At 37.9% G+C, this 21,132-nt stretch overlaps 3 protein-coding genes across 6 annotated transcripts in view; 2 read left to right on the top strand and 1 right to left on the bottom strand.

Moving 5' to 3' along the window:
* Dap160 (dynamin associated protein 160) overlaps positions 1 to 1,746 on the bottom strand; it is a 34,029-nt gene extending 32,283 nt beyond the window's left edge. For all 4 annotated transcript variants that reach the window (XM_069508165.1, XM_069508164.1, XM_069508166.1 and 1 more), the window contains exons 1-2: positions 1,622 to 1,746; positions 89 to 212 (exon numbers count right to left, since the gene is read on the bottom strand). In XM_069508165.1, coding sequence (XP_069364266.1) covers positions 89 to 208 — 120 coding nt within the window. In that variant the 5' untranslated portion in view covers positions 209 to 212; positions 1,622 to 1,746. The remainder of the gene's footprint in view (positions 1 to 88; positions 213 to 1,621) is intronic.
* Positions 1 to 21,132, top strand: part of LOC138404429 (uncharacterized) — a 223,631-nt gene that overhangs the window by 70,283 nt on the left and 132,216 nt on the right. The window lies entirely within an intron of this gene.
* On the top strand, positions 9,326 to 12,990 carry LOC138404391 (facilitated trehalose transporter Tret1-like). The gene is made up of 2 exons (XM_069508128.1): positions 9,326 to 9,443; positions 11,723 to 12,990. The coding sequence occupies exons 1-2, from the start codon at positions 9,326 to 9,328 to the stop codon at positions 12,988 to 12,990; spliced, it is 1,386 nt and encodes a 461-aa protein (XP_069364229.1).

The following is a 21,132-nucleotide window of genomic DNA, read 5'->3' as shown; positions in this document are numbered from 1 at the left end:
AAAAATCAAAAAACCGTGAATTTGTGGTTACATCACCAGAAAAAAATTAAAAAGGGGTTCATGAACAAATATTGCTATTAAGGAATACCTGTAACATGAATCTCTTGGCCTGCTCTCCGGTGAGGTGTCCATTGATGGGTCCGAGGTTGCAAAAGTGATCCGCAAACTTTGCGTGCTCATGAGGCTGGATCACCCATGGGTCTCCCATGATTCTGTGGAGAAAGAAAAGCTCCTTAATCGTCTAAATATATAAAAGGAAAGGTGACTGACTGACTGACTGACTGATCTATCAACGCACAGCTCAAACTACTGGACGGATCGGCCTGAAATTTGGCATGCAGATAGCTATTTTTTTTTATTCGTTTATTTGCAATCAACAGCGATGCATACAATATAATTTTAAATAATAACAGACTGATAATAAGGCCAAATTGGATTACAATTTTGTTTAACAGTTTAATTAAATAGTTATTAATTATAAATTTATAACAGTACGTTTGAAGAGACCAAATAATTTAAGCAAGCTTTATAATATCAGTACCCTTCTGATAAATGCGAAAGTGTGTTTGTTTGTTGGTTTATTGGTTTGTTGGTTTGTCCTTCAATCACGTCGCAACGGTGCAACGGATTGACGTGATTTTTTGCATGGGTACCTATAGATAAAGACCTGCAGAGTGACATAGGCTACTTTTTATCCCGGAAAATGAAAGAGTTCCCACGGGATTTTTAAAAACCTAATTCCACGCAGATGAAGTCGCGGGCATCAGCTAGTCCCTAATAATATGAAAATATAAAAGCTATTATGACGTAGGCATCCGCTAAGAAAGGATTTTTGAAAATTCAACCCCCAAGGGGGTGAAATAGGGGTTTGAAATTTGTGTAGTCCACGCGGACGAAGTCGCAAGCATAAGCTAGTTGGTAGTTAATTTTAATTGTAACACAATCTTTAACCTTTATTTAAGTACTACTATTATAAAGAGGTAATGTTTGTAAGTTGGCAGGAAGTAATCCTTGGAACTATTGAACCGATTTTGAAAATGACCTAACTGGTAATGTGTGATAGGTACCAGCTTTAAAAAATAAATCTTTTTCTTCTTCTTAAAATTCTTTCACCAGTAGATAGCTACATTATTACTGAATAACATATTATATTTTATTTTCAAAGAATTAGAGATCCCTACAAAAATTGTAATAAGCTGCCCATGCAAAGCCAGGGCGGGTTGCTAGTTTTTAAGTATATTATGCACCTGGCTTTAAGTATAAATACTTTATTTAATCAATCCTAATTGCTACGTCATTAGAATAGCTTCCGGCTTCTGGCTATGTACCTTACAAAATCAGTACAGAGAAAGGCAACCAAAGGAGGAGTAAAAGACGTGAAATTATATAGTACAACTTACATAGACTTTTTGTAGTCGACTTAGCGTGAAATAGTCGACACTACTAATAATATTAGTAACTTATGCAGTATGTACTAAAGCCTTCTCCAAAATTTTACCCCTATAGTAGTGAAAAGGGGTGTTTAAATTTGAATTATAGGTCAAAACCTTCGCCCACTAAATCGATATTTAAAACACGTTCAAAGCATTAAAAATAACTAAAGTTGTTATGAAATACTTACAGAAAATGTTTCTTTATAAATTAGAGATACCGACGCCCCTCTAACACACAAATAAATGTAGATTTTTAGACAAAATCGCAACAGGAAACTTCGATGGTATTGATCCGATGAAATGTCATACTCGATTTGACAGTTCGCAGAAGTCAGAACTGACAATGAAAGCAACTTCGTTCGGAAACTTACGTTTACGTTCAGAAATTCATCTGATTTTTAAAATTACCTGGAATCTGCAACTTTGCTGCTGTGATAGGACGTCCGCCTTCTAATCGGAAGTCGGGGGCTCGATCCCGGGCACGCACCTCTAACTTTTCGGAGTTGTGTGCGTTTTAAGTAGGTACCTAATTAAATCTCACTTGCTTTAACGGTGAAGGAAAACATCGTGAGGAAACCTCATGCAGGTTTCCTCACGATGTTTTCCTTCACTGATCCTGAGAGTTCTCATAATGTTCTCAAAGGTGTGTGAAGTCCACCAATCCGCACATAGCCAGCGTGGTAAACTATTACAATATTTTTTACCCGACTTAATTTTATCTCAACATAACACTTTGCTAAACATTTTTCATCGATCTACACAAACACCAGTACCTAACTGTCAAGTAGAAAACCTCAGTAGGAAACTCACCTCTCCGAAACAATACCATTCCTAATGCTCCATTCGGTACCTGTCAACTGCCTAAAAAATAAACATCTTTTAAACTGGGATTCACTTAAAGGACCCGGTCCAGATATTTTTGCCCCAGCATTTCTTAAAAAATGCGCTCACAAATTAGTTAAACCACTAACTCGCATAAGTATATCCATACTTCCATACTAATATTATTATAAATGCGAAAGTGTGTTTGTCTGTCTGTCTGTCTGTCTGCCTGCTAGCTTTTCACGGCCCAACCGTTCATCCGATTTTGATGAAATTTGGTACAGAGTTAGCTTATATCCCGGGGAAGGACATACGCTACTTTTCATCCAGGAAAATTGATGAGTTCCCACGGGATTTTTAAAAACCGAAATTCACGCGTACGAAGTCGCGGGTCTCAGCTAGTAATTAATATTTGCAAACAGGTATGTATTTCCTACCAAATGGGAAATTCCATATACCACTCCAGTCCATAAGTGTAGCAACTCAAAAGAAATAAAAAACTACTGGCCTATATCTATTTTATCAGTTTGTGGTAAATTCTCAAAAAAAATTAGTCTCACATATAGCGCCATTTATTATGATTGATCCTAATCAACATGAGTTTCACCCTCACAAATCGACAACCTCTAACTTAGTTATATTTCAGACATCGCTGAGATTATTGATGCTACTGGTGAGGTACATGCATTTTCTGATTTTCGAAAAGCATTCGACATGGTGAACCAATATATTTTGTTATTAATAAATGAGTTTTTGGGAATTCATGGCTCATTGTTACGTTGGTGTGAATCTTACTTAAGAAATCAGTCGCAACTTGTTGCTGTTAATGGTTTTAAGTCTTATGAGATAAAAATAACATCGGGTGTACCTCAAGGATCACATCTAGGTCCCACGTTCTTTTTAATTTTTATAAATGATTTGGCACACAATTTAAATTCTAAATTTTTGCACATGATATAAAAACTTACAAAACTATTAACAGCCAAGCTGACGTGATAACACTACAAAATTATATTGATGATCTTGGTGAACTCATTCACTCTTTTAAGTTAAAAAATTGAAAAAAATCATTGTTTACGGATTGTGACGTCACTATTCACCTTCCGTAGGTACAGCGTGACGTTCACGTTAAAAATAAATAAAAATCATGTTTTTTTTAAATCATTCTCTTTAACAATTAATTCTAGCGTCATAAACTACCGCCAAAAAAATCTCATCATTTTATTACTACTGTCCAAGACCCTATTGTGTACAGTACGCGACAGCTCGAGATGGCAATCGGGGTATGAGGTGGGGGGATGCCCCGTTCACCCGCACGTCACCCACGCTCGCCTGCACCGGGTTACCGCGCGGGTTGTGCGGGTGTACGGGGCGTCCCCACCCCGATTACCGTCTCGACCTGTCGCGTATTATAGATAAGCATCCCCCCTCAGAAACCAGAATATACAGGGTGTAACCAGAACGCTGGCAAAAACGAAGCCAGGTGATGGTACTGATATGATACCACAAAAAAAAACGCGACAAAAAATATAAAAAATCCTATAATTTTGTAACAGTTTACGAATTGCAAATAAAATAGCTCACTAACGCTAGAGGTCAACGAACGTTGCGTAAGTAGGCCACTCGGAGTCAATGCCGTGACATAGGCGGGACATTGACCTGAGTTTTGCACTAAAACTACAAAATGAGGCAAATGGCTATTGGTTGGATTGTGTTTAGGTAGTATAACAATAACGCTAAGTTTTTGCTAGCGTTCTGGTTACACCTGTATAATTTAAATAGGTATTTTCAAAGAACAATTGAGATGTCCTCTCAGATTAAACTTGCGTGGGGGACACAGGTCACGACGAGTAAAAGCTTATCGAGAAATTTATCTTTAAAAAGCTTAAGGCCCAAGACACGGGTCTGACCACGAAATTCAAATTTAATTTGGTTTTTCACAATTTGTAAACTAATGCGACAAAGTCGACTTATGGCATTCAAATTTCGCCCCTAGCAATATCATCTTCACAGCTTTATATAAAAATCTTTACTTGAAAGTGTCCAGTTTAAGAAATTAGTCAAAATAAAGACTAATTTGTGAGTAGCTCACGTCAAACTCATTATTTTGACTAATTTCTCAAACTGGACACTTTCAAGTATTTTTTTTTATATAAATAAAATAAATAAATAAATAAATAAATAAAACGTTTATTTTTCAATCATCTAGTTACACACATACATGGATTTGATCTTGAACAAATTTGCGTGCTTGTTGACATAAGCATACACAATATTAAAAATGGTACAAGATCAAGAACTGGCTATCCTAGCTAGATTTTTAGATCTGTGTTAAGGATAGCCAGCCCTCTCCCACGGTTAACTAAAAAGTAAATAAGAACATGAGTGCAGCCTGTGAAGATGATACTGCTAGGGGCTCAATTGTTTTTAGACTTTTCCAAGCATTTTTTTAAATTTTTCTCTCCGTAAGAACCATCCTCGTACTTCAAGAAATATTATAAAAAAAGAATTAGCGAAATCGGTTCAGCTGTTCTCGAGATTTGCGATGAGCAACACATTCAGCGATTCATCAGTAGGTACCCTTATTATAAATGCGAAAGTGTGTTTGTTTGTTGGTTTGTCAGTTTGTTGGTTTGTCCTTCAATTACGTCGCAACGGTGGAACGGATTGACGTGATTTTTTGTATGAGTATATAAAGACATGGAGAGTGACATAGGCTACTTTTTATCCCGGAAAATCAAGGAGTTCCCACGGGATTTTTAAAAACCTAAATCCACGCGTACGAAGTCATCATCAGCTTACTATCAAAATATACCGACCTTGTGCGGAGTTCAAGTATGACATTACTTACGGTATGGCTCTGTAGTGAGCCGGTGATGGGTTGATCATGATGATGATACTTTGACGTAACATTTTAACACCATTATAAACTCAGAGAGACTCACACAGAGACTAGACTCAGCCACCTTCACAACGGGCTCTACGGGCAGCGGCACGCGCAGCTCGCAGTCACAACCGCGACGCGTGCGCGAACTGACTCCCTTGAAAAAGGACCCCGGATGGGTTCGAAACTAGTCGGGCTAACGTCGAATAAATACGTGAGTGAAGCCATTGACAGATATTATATACTAGATGATGCCCGCGACTTCGTCGGCGTGGATTTAGGTTTTTAAAAATCCTGTGGGAACTCTGTAATTTTCCGGGATAAAAAGCAGCCTATGTCCTTCCCCGGGGTGCAAGCTATCTCTGTACCAAATTTCGGCAAAATCAATTAAACGGTTGAGCTGTGAAAAGCTAGCAGACAGACAGACAGACACACTTTCGCATTTATAATATTAGTATGGATAATGGAAATCACTCACGATAGTTTAAACGCAATTTTTTTAACACTTATAAAATAACGAAGGTCTGGCACGCGCTGGCTCTTAGTCCATAGCTCTGTGTACATGCCTATCGTTGAAACGATCGCACTCACTGCATCATTAGCTTGTCTTAGCCGCTTGCAGCGTAGTTGTGGTGGTGGTGGTGGTGTGGTGACAATGTGGGATTTTTACCAAAAGGTTTGTTTATTTAGATAGATAGATAGAAAGATAGAAATACTTTATTCCACACAAAAAATATTACATAACATGACAAAAAGAAAGAAACTAAAACTAAAAAATAATTGTATGCAAAGGCGGCCTTATTGCTCACAGCAATCTCTACCAGGTAACCTTTGCTGAAAGGAGAAACTAGGTGTGTTGGATAGTACACGCAATACAGAAATAATGAAGTGAAGTGAAAAATAGATGAAAGAAGAAGAAAGAAAGAAAACTAGTTTATTCACCTTATGCCTAAAGTACAAACAAACTTAAAATTAGTTGTTAGTAGATCATAAAAATACTTAGTAATTAATTTAATTTAAAATGCGTTCTTGCACCCACTTGGCACAGGATGAACAGCTCAGCATTAATGCCGCAGGTTTTAAAATAAAACCTGAGCGCTGGTATTCTGCCAGGACCAAAAAGAGTAGTCTTCACAAACATCGTGAAAGATATTAAGGTATAATAGGTATTGACACGAGCTATCCGACGATAGGTACGGGCGAAGTACTTAAATTATGAGAGTAGTACTTATATTATACCTAGATATAGCAAATAGCAGCTTCAAACGACCAAACTAAATAAGATGAATAGATAAAAAAATCATTTGTTGACGAACCTTTTACAATTAACGTTTACAATAAGTAGGTACCTAAGTAAAACCCATATTTTTCTAAATACTCGAAAATTAATCGTTAAACAAATATGGTTCCCCACTCAGCACGAGGCCGCAGCAATCTGGAGTGCTAGTTCAAGGGAGTTTTCGAAGTAATGTGATCATAATTTTATCAATCTAAATATATACTTAAAAGGAAAAAGTGACCTGACTGATCTATCAACCTGATCTCCCTGGCCTATCTATCTAGCCTGATCCTGATCTGATTAGTTTGAGCTGTGTGTTGATACACACGGCTCAAACTAATGGACGGATCGGGCTGAAATTTGGCATGCAGATAGCTATTATAACGTAGGCATCCGCTAAGAAAGGATTTTTCAAAATTCAACCCCTAAGGGGGTGAAATAGGGGTTTGAAAGTGTAGTACACGCGGACGAAGTCACGGGCATAAGCTAGTACCTATTACAATAAAACTTAAAGCTAGCCTTATCTAATTACTATACAATTAATCATGCCCGCGTGGAATGGTGCCAAGAATACTGGCTGCATTTCCGTGCTGGACAGCCAGGCTGATCCGTTGCGCAAAAAATGAGCCAGCCCTTCTGTCACCAGATGAGGCTATTAATCGCGGTGAAATGTCTCGTAATTTTTTTTTGCACTAAGACTCCATGGCCCCAGGGTCTCCACGGCAAACGAAACAATAATTAAAATTATCATTAACTAGCTTATGCTCGCGACTTCGTCCGCGTGGACTACACAAATTTAAAACCCCTATTTCACCCCCTTAGGGAATGAATTTTCAAAAATCCTTTCTTAGCGGACGCCTACGTCATAATAGCTATCTGCATGCAAAATTTCAGCCCGATCCGTCCAGTAGTTTGAGCTATGCGTTGATAGATCAGTCAGTCAGTCAGTCAGTCACCTTTTCCTTTTATATTTTTAGATTAAATGAAAACAAAAGTTATTTTTTATTTTGTAGTGGTTTTGGAAGTCGGTTTTTTATTGTAAGCTTTTTAGTGTAACTTACTCATTGCTTGGTACCTAAAATATTAATTCACCAGTAAATCTTTCCAAATCCACACAGCTTAGGAGTTCAGTACCTTCCAGCATCAGGATTGAAGAGTTGGGACTTGGAATTCAATAACAAACTCTATGCTTGGCATTTACAATGTTATTTCACCACGAACAGTTCGTGAATCTCTATGGCTTAGGAGTGCTGTACCCTGCATCATCAGGTTTGAGGAGTTCGGACTTGAAATGTAATCATGAAGCCGTTGCTTGACACCTAACATATCAATTCACAATCAGAAATTCCTGAATCCCCACGGCTTAGGAGTTCAGTACCTTTCAGCATCAGAATTGAGGAGTTGGGATCCGAAGTTCAATGGTGTAGTCTATGCTTGGCACCAAAAATAATATTGCATCATCCGCAGTTCTTGAATAACTATAGTTTAGGAGTGCTGTCCCTACATCACCAGGGTTGAGGAGTTGGGACTTGGAAACCAAGCATGAAGTCGTTGCTTGGTATCAACTTACAACATTAATTCACTATGAACACTTTCTGAATCTTGATAACCCTGCAGCATCAGGATTGAGGATTTGGATCCAGAATTTTTTAGAGTCTCTTTATGAGCATGTGTGTTGAAAAAATATTTATGGTTTTGATAATAAACTGTCATGAATTAAATCAGTTAGATAAAATTAAACCCTTGCCTTTACGATTTCTATTATTAAAGAAAGAAAAACGGTCAAGTGCGAGTCGGACTCTCACACGAAGGGTACCGTACTGTCGTACAAGATACACCTAGCTACCTAACACTGTGAGGTGCCAGCCAGGTAACCTCCCAGTGTGGCTGGGTGTTGCTGGTCCCTTTTGGATGCATCGGGCATCCGAGGGGAAGAGCAGTATTCGGGCCGGTGCACCCTGGTAACATGGCTAATAATCTCTCTTCAGGGATATTGTTGACTATGGCTAATGACCTGGCAGGGGGAGGTTTCTCCGCGTGTCCCTCTGACTAGCAGAGGGCACAGTGGACGAGGCGGAGGTTGAGACGCGGGCGACGTGCGCGGGATTGCGTTTTCGCCCGTTGCGTCTCCGGGGGGGGGGGGGGGGGGGGAGAGGGGGGAGGGGGGGGGGGATGTGCACATAGTTGGTGCACCTCGGACGTGCGTGGAGGAAGGAGGTGGAGGGTCCGCTTTGGCGGACGTCGCTGGCTGGGTCGCGGTGGTTTGCTTCGGCGTTTCTTGACAGACACAACAGATAGATAGACAGACAAAAAGTGATCTCGGTTTCTATTTTCCTTTTGAGGTACGGAACCCTAAAAACATAGATAACGATTTGAAACATAAATTCAAACAGCCTTAATGTTTGACATTACAAAACAAACTTTATGCGCTGGCATCAAAGCTCAATTTTAGTTGGCAACAGTCTCCTGACGTAAGGCTGTATGTAAATATGGCTAGTAAGAAACTAAACATGAACTGAATAAATAATACCTAAAATTATATACCTAATATCATTAGGCATACTATTTATTTAATAAACCTGGAGTAATACCTCGGTATTTTAATTTCAGAATACCTAATACCTAAATCTAAATATATAAAACGAAAAGGTGACTGACTGACTGAGTGCCTGACTAACTGATCTATCAACGTACAGCTCAAACTACTGGACGGATCAGACTGAAATTTGGCATGCAGATAGCTATTATGACGTAGGCCGCTAAGAAAGGATTTTTGAAAATTCAACCCCTAAGGGGGTGAAATAGGGGTTTGAAATTTGTGTAGTCCACGCGGATGAAGTCGCGAGCATAAACTAGTTTGATGATAAGTGAGATGGTAAACTGTTTCAGGGTTTGGCGATTGGTACCATGGTGTTGAGTGCTCTATCCTGTGGGTTCACATACGGACATCTGACGGGCCTGATCCGGGCGTTACATAAACAGGAGGATGGGATACAAGTTAACGAAGGACAAATATCGTTATTAGGTCAGTCATCATATTTCAAATATCATTACTGAAGGACAAATATCATTAGGTATTGGGTCAGTCATCATATTTCAAATATCATTACTGAAGGACAAATATCATTATTGAGTAAGTCTTCATAGGTATTTCAAATATCATTATTGAAGGACAAATATCATTATTGGGTCAGTCATCATATTTCAAATATCATTACTGAAGGACAAATATCATTAGGTATTGGGTCAGTCATCATATTTCAAATATCATTACTGAAGGACAAATATCATTATTGAGTAAGTCTTCATAGGTATTTCAAATATCATTATTGAAGGACAAATATCATTATTGGGTCAGTCATCATATTCACATACTATGGACATAATATGACGGGGGTGATCCGGGCGTTACAGAAGCAGGAGGATGGGATACAAGTTAACGAAGGACAAATATCGTTATTGGGTCAGTCATCATATTTCAAATATCATTCTTGAAGGACAAATATAATTATTAGGTCAGTCATCATATTTCAAATATCATTACTGAAGGACAAAATATAATTATTGGGTCAGTCATCATATTTCAAATATCATTATTGAAGGACAAAATATAATTATTGGGTCAGTCATCATATTTCAAATATCATTATTGAAGGACAAAATATAATTATTGGGTCAGTCATCATATTCACATAAGGACATAATATGACGGGGCTGATCCGGGCGTTACAGAAACAGGAGGCTGGGATACAAGTTAACGAAGGACAAATATCATTATTGGGTAAGTCGTCATCATTGGCATATCGCTGGCTCACAACTGAGCACGGGCACAGTTCACAACAGTTTGGGGAACTTGTAACAAGACATCGAAGCTTCAACGTTAGATGGCAAGTGTCAAATGTTACCCATTACCTATGTGACGCTAGGCGAAACAACTACATCTTAATATATAAAAGGAAAAGGTGACTGACTGACTGACTGACTGATCTATCAACGCACAGCTCAAACTACTGGACGGATCGGGCTGAAATTTGGCATGCAAATAGCTATTATGACGTAGGCATCCGCTAAGAAAGGATTCTTGAAAATTCTACCCCTAAGGAGGTGAAATATCGGTTGAAATTTGTGTAGTCCACGCCGACGAAGTCGCAAGCATAAGCTAGTACATAATATTTTTATTTGATTTGACCTCAGCCCATAGCCTAGTTTTTTGTAAAGAGTTTTAGCCATGCTAATCAGGACTAATATTCCCCTTTCTAAGCGTAAAGCTTGTGCTAGGAGTAGGTTCGACAATAGTGCAACGGGTGGGGTTTGAACCGCCGACTTTTCGGAATTCAGTCCACTCCTCAATCGTTGAGCTATTTAGGCTCATTGATCTCTATTTGATAGGTATATCGTCGATTTAGGATCAAACCAAGAGTTCTCTCACTCTAATTCACTGTGGCACGGGTCTTATGAGAAGTTTTACCATATTCAGCGCCACCTCTGAGATACTAATGATCGACCCGTTTGAAATCCAGACGTCACTGAGGTTGCATTGGTGCATAAGCATTAATGAGTCGGTGCCATTTTGTTTGTTCAATAACCCTGACCCCTGTCCATACGAAGTAATCTTTTCTTATAATATAAAAACCGGTTAAGTGCAAGTCAGGCTCGCGCAATAAAGGTTCCGTACTACAGTCGTATTTTTTCGACATTTTGCAGGATAATTCAAAAACTATGATGCATAAATATAAATAAAAATATGTTTTAGAATGCACAAGTAAAGCCCTTTCATATGATACCCCACTTGATATAGTTATCTTACTTCGAAAATTGAAAATACAAATTTTTAGTTCATGACCACAATTTAATTTTTTTGTGTGATGTAATCGCAAATTCACGGTTTTCAGATTTTTCCCCTAATGTCTGCTATAAGACCTACCTACCAACCAAATTTCATGATTCTAGGTCAACGGGAAGTACCCTGTAGGTTTCTTGACAGACCGACAGACAGACAGACAACAAAGTGAACCTATAAGGGTTCCGTTTTTCATTTTGAGGTACGGAACCCTAAAAATTAATCACTATGTGTTGGTCATCGCAAATCTCGAGAACCGCTGAACCGATTTCGCAAATATTTTTTTTATAATATTCCTTCAAGTACGAGGATGGTTCTTACGGAGAGAAAAATCCGAACAAAAAAATATTCCGAAAAATTCAACCTCCCCCTCAATTTTCTAAACTCCACCCGAGCGAGGCCGGGACGGTCCAGCTAGTAAATTATAAGTTAATGATTTATATATAGATTTTTTTGTTTTTCAGCGGTCTGCATGACATTTTGCAGCGTCATCGGAATGATTCTACTCGGCATATTTGGCGAGAGACTTGGGAGAAGATGGAGTATCAGTCTCTTTTCCATACCAATGCTAACCAATTGGGTGATAATGTACTACACCAATGGCTTTATAACATTACTGATATCAAGGATTTTAGCTGGCATATCCTTAGGGGGGTTAGCAACTTTAAACTTAGTCACAGCAGCCGAATTCACTACCCCAAAATCCAGAGCATTGGTTCAAAGTTTAGTATCCATGGTTGCTCCAGCATTAGGCACAAGTTCAGGCCACATCCTTGGAGTAATCATACATTGGAAGCATCTATGCATAGTTGGAGTTGTTATATCAATTTTACACCTATGCTTACCATATTTTTGGATCGAAAGCCCTCAATGGTTAGCATCAAAAGGTAGATTTGATGACTGCGAAAAGGCTTTTCGAAAGTTACATGGAATCAATCCAAAATCTGAAGACGAGTTAAGTCTTTTGATAAAAATTGAAGGCAACAAACAGAAAAGAGCAAAGGAATTAAATAAAAATACTGAAATCAAGAAAGTTTTCAGTGCGTTTCAGAAGAAATACTTTTGGAAGATAATGTTAACTAATTGCATGATATATTTGTACTATTCCGCTGCCGGTAAAGTCATATTTAGTAATTTAGCTACTGTAATGCTTGAAGAGATGACTGGCACGGCAGACATTTTGTTTTTCACTCTATTAGTCGATGGGTTTATAGTTGTGGGAACTTGCGCGTCTATTATCTTGATAAGAAAAATGTCGATTCGTGTATTACTTTTCTCTTCTGGATTTGTTTCGAATGGTATTTTAATAGCTTTAAGTGCTTGCTTATATTTTAAGAATAGTGAAATGTATTTTCAATGGATTAATGTAGCTCTTTTGGCGATTTACTTTATTATTGTTCATGCTGGACCGTATCCAGTTATGGAAGTTTTGTTAGGTGAATTATTTCCTTTAGATATTAAATTGTTTTGCTTTTTATTGTCTACACCTGCGCTTGTAGCTACGGTATGTACTGGCATCGTACTTATGCCTGTATTAGTAGGTTTTATAGGTTACCATGGATTGTTTTTGTTAAATTCTGCCATAGCTTTTATATGTTTAGCATATTTTTGGATCAGCCTGCCCGAGACCAAAGGCAAGACTCTACAAGAAATAGAGTTATATTTTAAGTCTAATAATAAATTCGATGAGGGTAGAATTACGAGTAATGAACAAATAAAAGATTTTATATGAAAAATAAATTTCCACAGCTGTTTCCATATTTAGCGCCGTGCTACCGGAATCCATCCAAACTTGTATATAAAAAAATATTTACTGATCTCCGCTGTGGGCTGTCAGCAGGGGGATCCACTTGGACCAGCTGTTTTTAGTTTGGCTATCCATCCTATCATTTCGACGCTAAATTCAAAATTCAATATTTGGTATTTAGATGATGGGACCTTAGGTAGCGAAGTGAACACAGTTTTGGACGATCTAAGCAGTGTTATATCAAAATTTGAATCTATTGGCCTAGAACTAAACTTTGATAAATGCGAAATATATGTTCCAAATTCGTTTTCGGCTGATTCTAAATTAGATATTTTAGAGAAATTCAATATGTTGGCTCCTGGTATTAAAATTTTAAATGATGAGTCACTTCGTCTCCTAGGGGCTCCCGTACTAGATGCATCAGTTCCTCTATTTGTTGAAAATACTATTTCAAAATTTAGTAGTAACTCCCACCGTCTGTGTGAAATTAATCCACATATGGCTCTCACAATATTGCGGTTTTGTTTATTTGTTCCAAAATTTACTTACTATCTAAGATGTTCTCCACTTTGGAAATTTAATACTTTATTGGACAATTTGGATGCTTTAGTTAAAAATATTCTCACTAGTATTCTAAATTGTCCAATAAGTAATCAAGCATGGTCCCAGGCTTCTCTTCCAATCAGGTATGGAGGTCTGGGAATTCGCAAAATTTCTAGTGTTTCGCTGCCAGCATTTCTTTCCTCTGTTTACAGTACACACACTCTCTATGGCAAGATTATATCCAATTCTTTGGGTTCCATAGAGGTGTCTGGCTTAACAGAGGCAAGAAATGAATGGTCCATACATAGTCCCAGCCAAGTGCCGGTTTCTCTTTCTTCCCAGAGACAGTGGGACGACATTATTTGCAAAACGACATTTGACACTTTACTAGCAAACGCAAATTCTAAAAAAGACCGTGCTGGTCTTCTCGCTGTCTCTGCAAAAGAGTCCGGCTACTGGCTACATGCTCTTCCCTCTGCCAACCTGGGCACTATGTTAGACCATACGACACTTTCTGTTCTGATTGCTCTTAGGCTTGGCGCCACAATAAACCAGCCTCACCGTTGCCACTGCGGTGACTGCGTTGACGCCTTCAGCCACCATGGGCTCTCCTGTTCGAGAAGCGCTGGACGCTTCTCCCGCCATAGTACCCTTAACGACATCATCCGGAGGTCCCTTGCCACCGCCCATGTGCCAGCTGTATTAGAACCTATTGGTTTGGCACGTAGCGATGGCAAGAGACCTGATGGTATGACGCTCGTACCGTGGAAGATGGGCAGGTCGCTTGTTTGGGATGCAACTTGTGTAGACACTTTAGCTGCATCCCACATTCAGGCGACCTCCTCTATGGCGGGTGCAGCGGCCATCAGCGCCGAACAAGCCAAGAGGCGCAAATATGAAAACCTCGATGGGAGCTTCGTATTCGTGCCTTTTGGTGTGGAGACCTTGGGGCCGTAGGGCCCGGGGGCTCGAGCTCTTTTTGAAGAAATTGCGAAAAGAGTTATCGAGTCAACCGGGGACCAGAGAGCTGGCAGCTACCTTATGTTTATGTTTGTTTTTTATTTTTAAGGTTCCGTATCTCAAAAGGAAAAACGAAATCCTTATAGGATCACTTCGTTGTCTGTCTGTCGGTCTGTCAAGAAAGCTACAGGTTACTTCCCGTTGACCTAGAATCATGAAATTTGGCAGGAGGTCTTATAGCAGACATAATGGGGAAAAAAATCTGAAAACCGTAAATTTGTGGTCACATCACACAAAAAATTAAATCGTGGTCATGAACTAAAAATTAGTATTTTCAATTTTCTAAGTAAGATAACTATATCAAATGGGGTATCATATGAAAGGGCATCACCTGTGCATTCTAAAACCGATTTTTATTTATTTTTATGCATCATAGTTTTTTGATTAAGAGCCTCAATAGCTCAACCGGTATAGGAGTGGACTGAAAACCGAAAGGTCGACGGTTCAAATCCCGCCCGTTGCACTATTGTCGTACCTACTCCTAGCACAAGCCTGACGCTTAATTGGAGAGGAAAGGGGAATATTAGTCATTTAATATGGCTAATATTCTTAAAAAAAAAAAAAAAATATCGTGCAAAATTTCGAAAAAATACGACAGTAGTATGGTACGGAACCCTCGATGTGCGAGCCTGACTCGCATTTGGCCGGTTTTTTTTGTGGATTCACATCAGTAACCATCAATACCATCACCTGTCTTCGTTTTTGCCAGTGTTCTAGTTACACCCTGTATAATAGGTAAGTATAGAATAAATCAAAACGTCCTCTGGTTTAAAAATAAAACAAAAATTATCGATTCGCATTTTAGTATTGTAATTTGTGACAACAAAAAAACCGGCCAAGGCGAGTCAGACTCGCGCACGGCGCACCGAGGGTTCCGTGCTACAGTACGTGGCAGAAAATAATGTACATCGGCCTTTAGAATGACATTGGCGTTTTAGGGCGTTGTCTATGTCACTCATACTATGACTTGACGTCGTCTCAGGAAAACGCCAAGAGCAAGTACCAAACGGGCGCCCTCCCGCGACTTCGCCCATATAACCGAGAGGCTGGTGGGGCCATGGGAGGTGGAGGGTTGTGCTAGGTCCACCTGTTGCCGACCGCTGCTATAAGGGTTCCTTTTTAGGGTTCCTCAGTAAACAAGGAACCCTTATAGTTTCGCCATGTCCGTCCGTCCTCGGTTAATCTAAGTGACTATTAGTGCTAGAAATCTGTAATTTGGCATGGATACAAATATTAATCACGCCGACAAAGTGGAGAAATAAAATTTTGATAAATATATTTTTTTAGGGTAGCTCCCCTACATGTAAAGTGGGGATGATTTTTTTTCTCGTCTACCCCATAGTGTGGGGTATCGTTTGAATAGGTCTTATGTTTGAAAGTGCTAATTTTTATTTATTTTTATGAATCATCGTTTTTGAATTATCCTGCAAAATGTCGAAAAAATACGACTGTAGTACGGAACCCTCATTGCGCAAGCCTGACTCGCACTTGGCCGGTTTTTTATTTTTTCTATTTTTGAGTGAACAGAATACATCTAATTACAAAGTTTCAACAGAATAGTTCTTATAGTTTCGGAAAAAAGTGGCTGTGGTGTACGGACGGACAGACAGACATGACGAATCTATAAGGGTTCCGTTTTTTGCAATTTGGCTACGGAACCCTAAAAATGACATCATTTTATTATTACAGTCCAAGACCCTAACAGATATACCTAAGTTGTTCTACGTCGGAAATTTTTGTCATTTTTTACATGGCGTGTTTTTAGGGTTCCGTAGCCGAATGGCAAAAAACGGAACCCTTATAAATTCGTCATGTCTGTCTGTCTGGATGTATGTTACAGCCACTTTTTTCCGAAACTAAAAGAGCTATACTGTTGAAACTTGGTAAGTAGATGTATTCTGTGAATCGCATTAAGATTTTTACACAAAAATAGAAACAAAACAATAAATGGGGTACTTAGAACTTCATCAAACCCATACGTGTGGGGTATCTATGGATAGGTCTTCAAAAATGATATTGAGTTTTCTAATATCATTTTTTTCTAAACTGAATAGTTTGCGCGAGAGACACTTCCAAAGTGGTTAAATGTGTGCCCCCCCCCCCCCTGTAACTTCTAAAATAAGAGAATGATAAAACTAAAAAAAATATATGATGTACATTACCATGCAAACTTCCACCGAAAATTGGTTTGAACGAGATCTAGTAAGTAGTTTTTGATTTATCGTGCAAAATGTCGATAAAATACGATTGTACTACGGAACCCTCAGTGCGCGAATCTGATTCGCACTTGGCCGGTTTTTTAAAATTCAATTTGTCAACTTAGATTTACGAAGCCTCGTAGCTTTAGTTTTAAGTTTGCGTAATAATTATCACCACTATATCTTACAAATACAACATCTGACCATCAAAAAGAGTTATTAATTACCTATTTTGAATAAATCATTTGACTTTGACTTTGAACTTAACTTAACATAGTATACTTTAACACCACTGTGCCATCAGCACAGTCCGTGTGGAAAAGAGGTTGATAAATTTGGAATCCACGGACTCTCTTGCCAAAGGAGCTCTGGTAGGTTGTTTAGCTTGGACGATTTAACCTAAGGACGCGCCTCGCATGATTATTCCCCTCTGTCAATAGTAATGGATTTTTAATCCACTGCGTTTATAAACACTGTTTACGGAATCGATTTTGTCATTGTCAGAATCGTTTTCGATGTGTGACGACGTCTTAGACGCTGGGTGAAAAATGCCTGTTTGTGCCGTTAGTGAGTGCAAGAACAAATCAAACACATCAAATTTACAAAAAGATGGAATTTCATTTCATAAGTAAGTATTTTTGGTGTAATAAACGCTTTCTATAAATTAAATTACATAAATTATTATAATAAAATAACAATCGAGAACTTTACCGATTCAGTAGGTAATTGAGTACGTAATAATTCGGTAGAAACGAGTCACACTCCTCACGAGACTATATTTTGTTTTTTCTAAACAATTGCAACCCTCGACATATACAAATTAGGTTAAAATTTGAATACGCGTGAACAGCATGAAATTACGTAGTAGTACGATAGTGATTGCGGTTCGATTATCGATATCGATGAAAACATTTTCTTTATTATTAACGACTAAATTACCGTCTTCAAGTCAAGTAAAGAATAGTTATTATTAATTACCACAATTTTTTCGCTACCTATACTTGTAATAAAACTGGTCGATTTCTGTGATTTCACGTACTTAATACATTTAAAAAAAAAATTAAAGCAACGCAATTTTAGTGATAGGCGCGAAACGGGGTAGGGTGTCTCTGAACTGGGTAATATGTAGCTAAAAGGTGTACCTTTCTCAAGGATGAGGATCAGGTAATAATTTATCATAATCGTTTTATTTTTACAGATTTCCTAAAGACGCCCACTTTAAAATGAAGTGGGCACAATTGTGCGATCGAAAACGTAGTTGGGAACCTACCCGCACAAGTACTATCTGTTCGGCGCACTTTGATTCGTCCCAATTTGAATGTTTGCCTAATAAACGTCGCAAATTAGTCTCTCATGCCATACCAACATTGCTTTTAGCAGATACCGTAAGTGTTTCCATATTATGTGTTTACATGTAAAATTTGAAACAATTTTTGAGGGTGTCTGACTGTCTGTCTTTTTGTGTTACGCTTTAACAACCTACTATGATGAATAATTAACATTTTCACTATCGAAATTTTAAATGAAAATTTCGTTATATAAAAAAATACAAAAGATTAAAAATGATATAAAATAAGTAAAAAAGTACCTATGTGCATATTTTTTAAATAAATATTTTTCTTATTTTTACGTTGCATTATTAGTTTTTGGGATAATTACCTATTAAGTGAGGTGAATGTATGCAAGAATACGGTACGCTGACCAAACACTGGTTTTAAGTAATTAAATACGAGTAATAAATTCTTACTTCTACTTTTGTTTCTGAAAAACTATCGATATATTTTAAAATATCGATACGGTAGCATCGCAAATCAATTTGACTGTCTTACACTCGTAATGTCTTTGTATGTTGATGTATATAACTTATTAGTGTGCGTAAAATGTAGCAGTGTTGAAGATTTAGATATGTGTGTGTCACAAAACTTTGTTGAGTGAGTGTGTCAAGTTGTCTATGTAGTGTTTCCTCGTCCCGCACCAAAAGTGACAGAAATTTTTATTCGTAATATTAGGCGCGTTACAAGTCCATAGGTTAAATCGTCCAAGTTGTTTAGGCATGGCTCTCTTAACGATACAATTAAAAGAGCTCTTGCCACCATAAATATTCCTGCGCTCATTGAGCCGGCAGGGATTAGTCGGGATGATGGCAAGAGACCTGATGGATTGACGCTGGTTCCCTGGGAACGGGGACGGGCGCTAATGTGGGACGCAACTTGCGTTGACACATTGGCCTCGTGTCATATCAGGAAGACAGCATCAAGACCGGGAGCCGCAGCAGAAACAGCTGAAAACGGCAAGCGGCGCAAGTGTGCCTCTCTTATAGAGAGTTACATTTTAGTGCCGTTTGCCGTGGAGACCCTGGGGCCATGGAGTCTTAGTGCTAAAATTTTTTTACGAGACATTTCACCGCGATTAATAGCCTCATCTGGTGACAGAAGGGCTGGCTCATTTTTTGCGCAACGGATCAGCCTGGCTGTCCAGCACGGAAATGCAGCCAGTATTCTTGGCACCATTCTACGCGGGTGTTATATTACGATAAAATTGGATACATAATTATTATGCTAAAATTCATCTAATCATAAACTTGGGAGTCTGAAGTAAATGTTTGTTGTGATGTTTAAAACAGAATCGTTATTCCGTTTCCGGATACAATGTCAATGTTCCTAGTTTCTTACTGTCGTCATACAATACAATAGTGTAAAACTATTATTGTTTATTCTTGTTTAATTTGGTATCTAGGAATATGAAAATATGAAAAATAATATTATATAAATTATCAATACATGTCACTAATTATTCATTGTAAATTAAATATTGTCAATATACTAAGAGTGACATTATATTAAGCTATTGTCAACATACAGTTGGCAATAGCTATTATGTGAAATAATAATGTTGTGTAAACTGACAATTTAAGTCGCTTATTATTATTGTAAATTATTAATACGTAGACCATCAATGTCACTGATTTTATTATTGTAAATTGGGTGTGTCAACATACCTTTTGTCAACAAACCTAAAATAAATAATGATTAATATTAAGATCATGTGATAGTCGATATCCGCCTTGTTTGCGATGGCAGTGTTATAAAAGTACCCTACCTCGACAGAGAGGGGACAGTCTTGTATCGACAGCCCAGAGCAAACACAGCGGACCTTACTGAAGTTAAGTATTCTTATATTGTATTATAATGTAATGTAATCATTTGCCTTTTATAGGTTACCTGTTGTAACTGTGTACCAAATATGTACCTACTACTTTACTCAACGTTCTAATGTTTTAAAAGATGTGTGTTATGGAGTTTCTTTGCCCTTTCTTCTCCATGACTAAACACCTTAGCGAAATGGGTGGTAGATTCATTTTAATATAAATAGATCAATGCTGAATAAATACAATTCAGTTATTATTCGACTTGGTTGGTTTTACTTCTGTATTTATCACCTACCCTCTTGTGCTATTTATTTTATACATTGAGATAAAAGTAAACACTAGGTTGTTAGCTTCTAATTATTATAGAAGCCTGTTTAGATGATTAGGATTCTTACTTTGAAATAATACAGCAGATGCTTTGCTTTAATTTTAATTACTTAGTATGTGGCCTTACCTGACAAAAGTACAACTACCTACATTTCAATAATTGATAGATGATAACTTTCATTAGTAATCATTGGATTTAATTTATCATCACTATTAAAGCCCACTGTCTTAACTTCTCTTCTCTCTTTTTATCTAAATCTCACATCAGAAGTGGGATACGGTAATTCTTTTCTTGTCGAAATACTAATACTTTTCAAATGCTTTCAGCAATCGTGGATACGGCTTCTCCTCGAAGCGACAGGCTACCGCCTGTCGTCGGTGGCACTTGATGTTGGTGCCCGATGATCCCAAAGCACCCTGCAGCGCTTTTGTCATCGGCACTTGGTGCTCGTGTGGCACCTTTTGTTGGAACGTCGCTTCAATTTTGAAAGTTAAGTGAAGTGTATTTATGTGCTGCTTCGAAGTGAACTTGGTGCAACTTTTAAGTTTAAACCACGTGTTTGTGGTATAATTTATTTGGATAAGAATAAGTCTAGTTAGAGGTCAGATTGGCCGAACGGTTTTTGATAAAGTATATAACAATGTGAAATCATTTAGAAAGTTATGATATACCGAAACAATAATAATAATCAAATCAGTAGGTTTGCAATTTTGAGAAATTGCATCGTACTTACAACTCGAAACTTGAAGAAATTACCTTATTCTGATTTATGTAACTTAAACATAAACTATATTTATTTATTTATTTTGCTTCTTAAAATAACTCGACCATTTTTCTTCTCTTAAAACAACACAAAAGAGATGGTCCATTCAAGTAACTTTTATTATTTA

The sequence above is a fragment of the Maniola hyperantus genome, chromosome 28 (genome assembly GCF_902806685.2).
Source record: "Maniola hyperantus chromosome 28, iAphHyp1.2, whole genome shotgun sequence".
NCBI lineage: Eukaryota > Metazoa > Arthropoda > Insecta > Lepidoptera > Nymphalidae > Maniola > Maniola hyperantus.
The sequence above is the reverse complement of the archived record's forward strand: the minus strand, read 5'-3'. Positions and strand labels throughout refer to the sequence as shown.

Bases quoted from the DNA above. Each gene is read 5' to 3' on its own strand.
- LOC138404391 (XM_069508128.1), top strand. From the start codon at position 9,326: ATGGTGTTGAGTGCTCTATCCTGTGGGTTCACATACGGACATCTGACG. The intron at 9,444-11,722 runs GTCAGTCATCAT...TTTGTTTTTCAG, and splicing joins AGGACAAATATCGTTATTAG to CGGTCTGCATGACATTTTGC.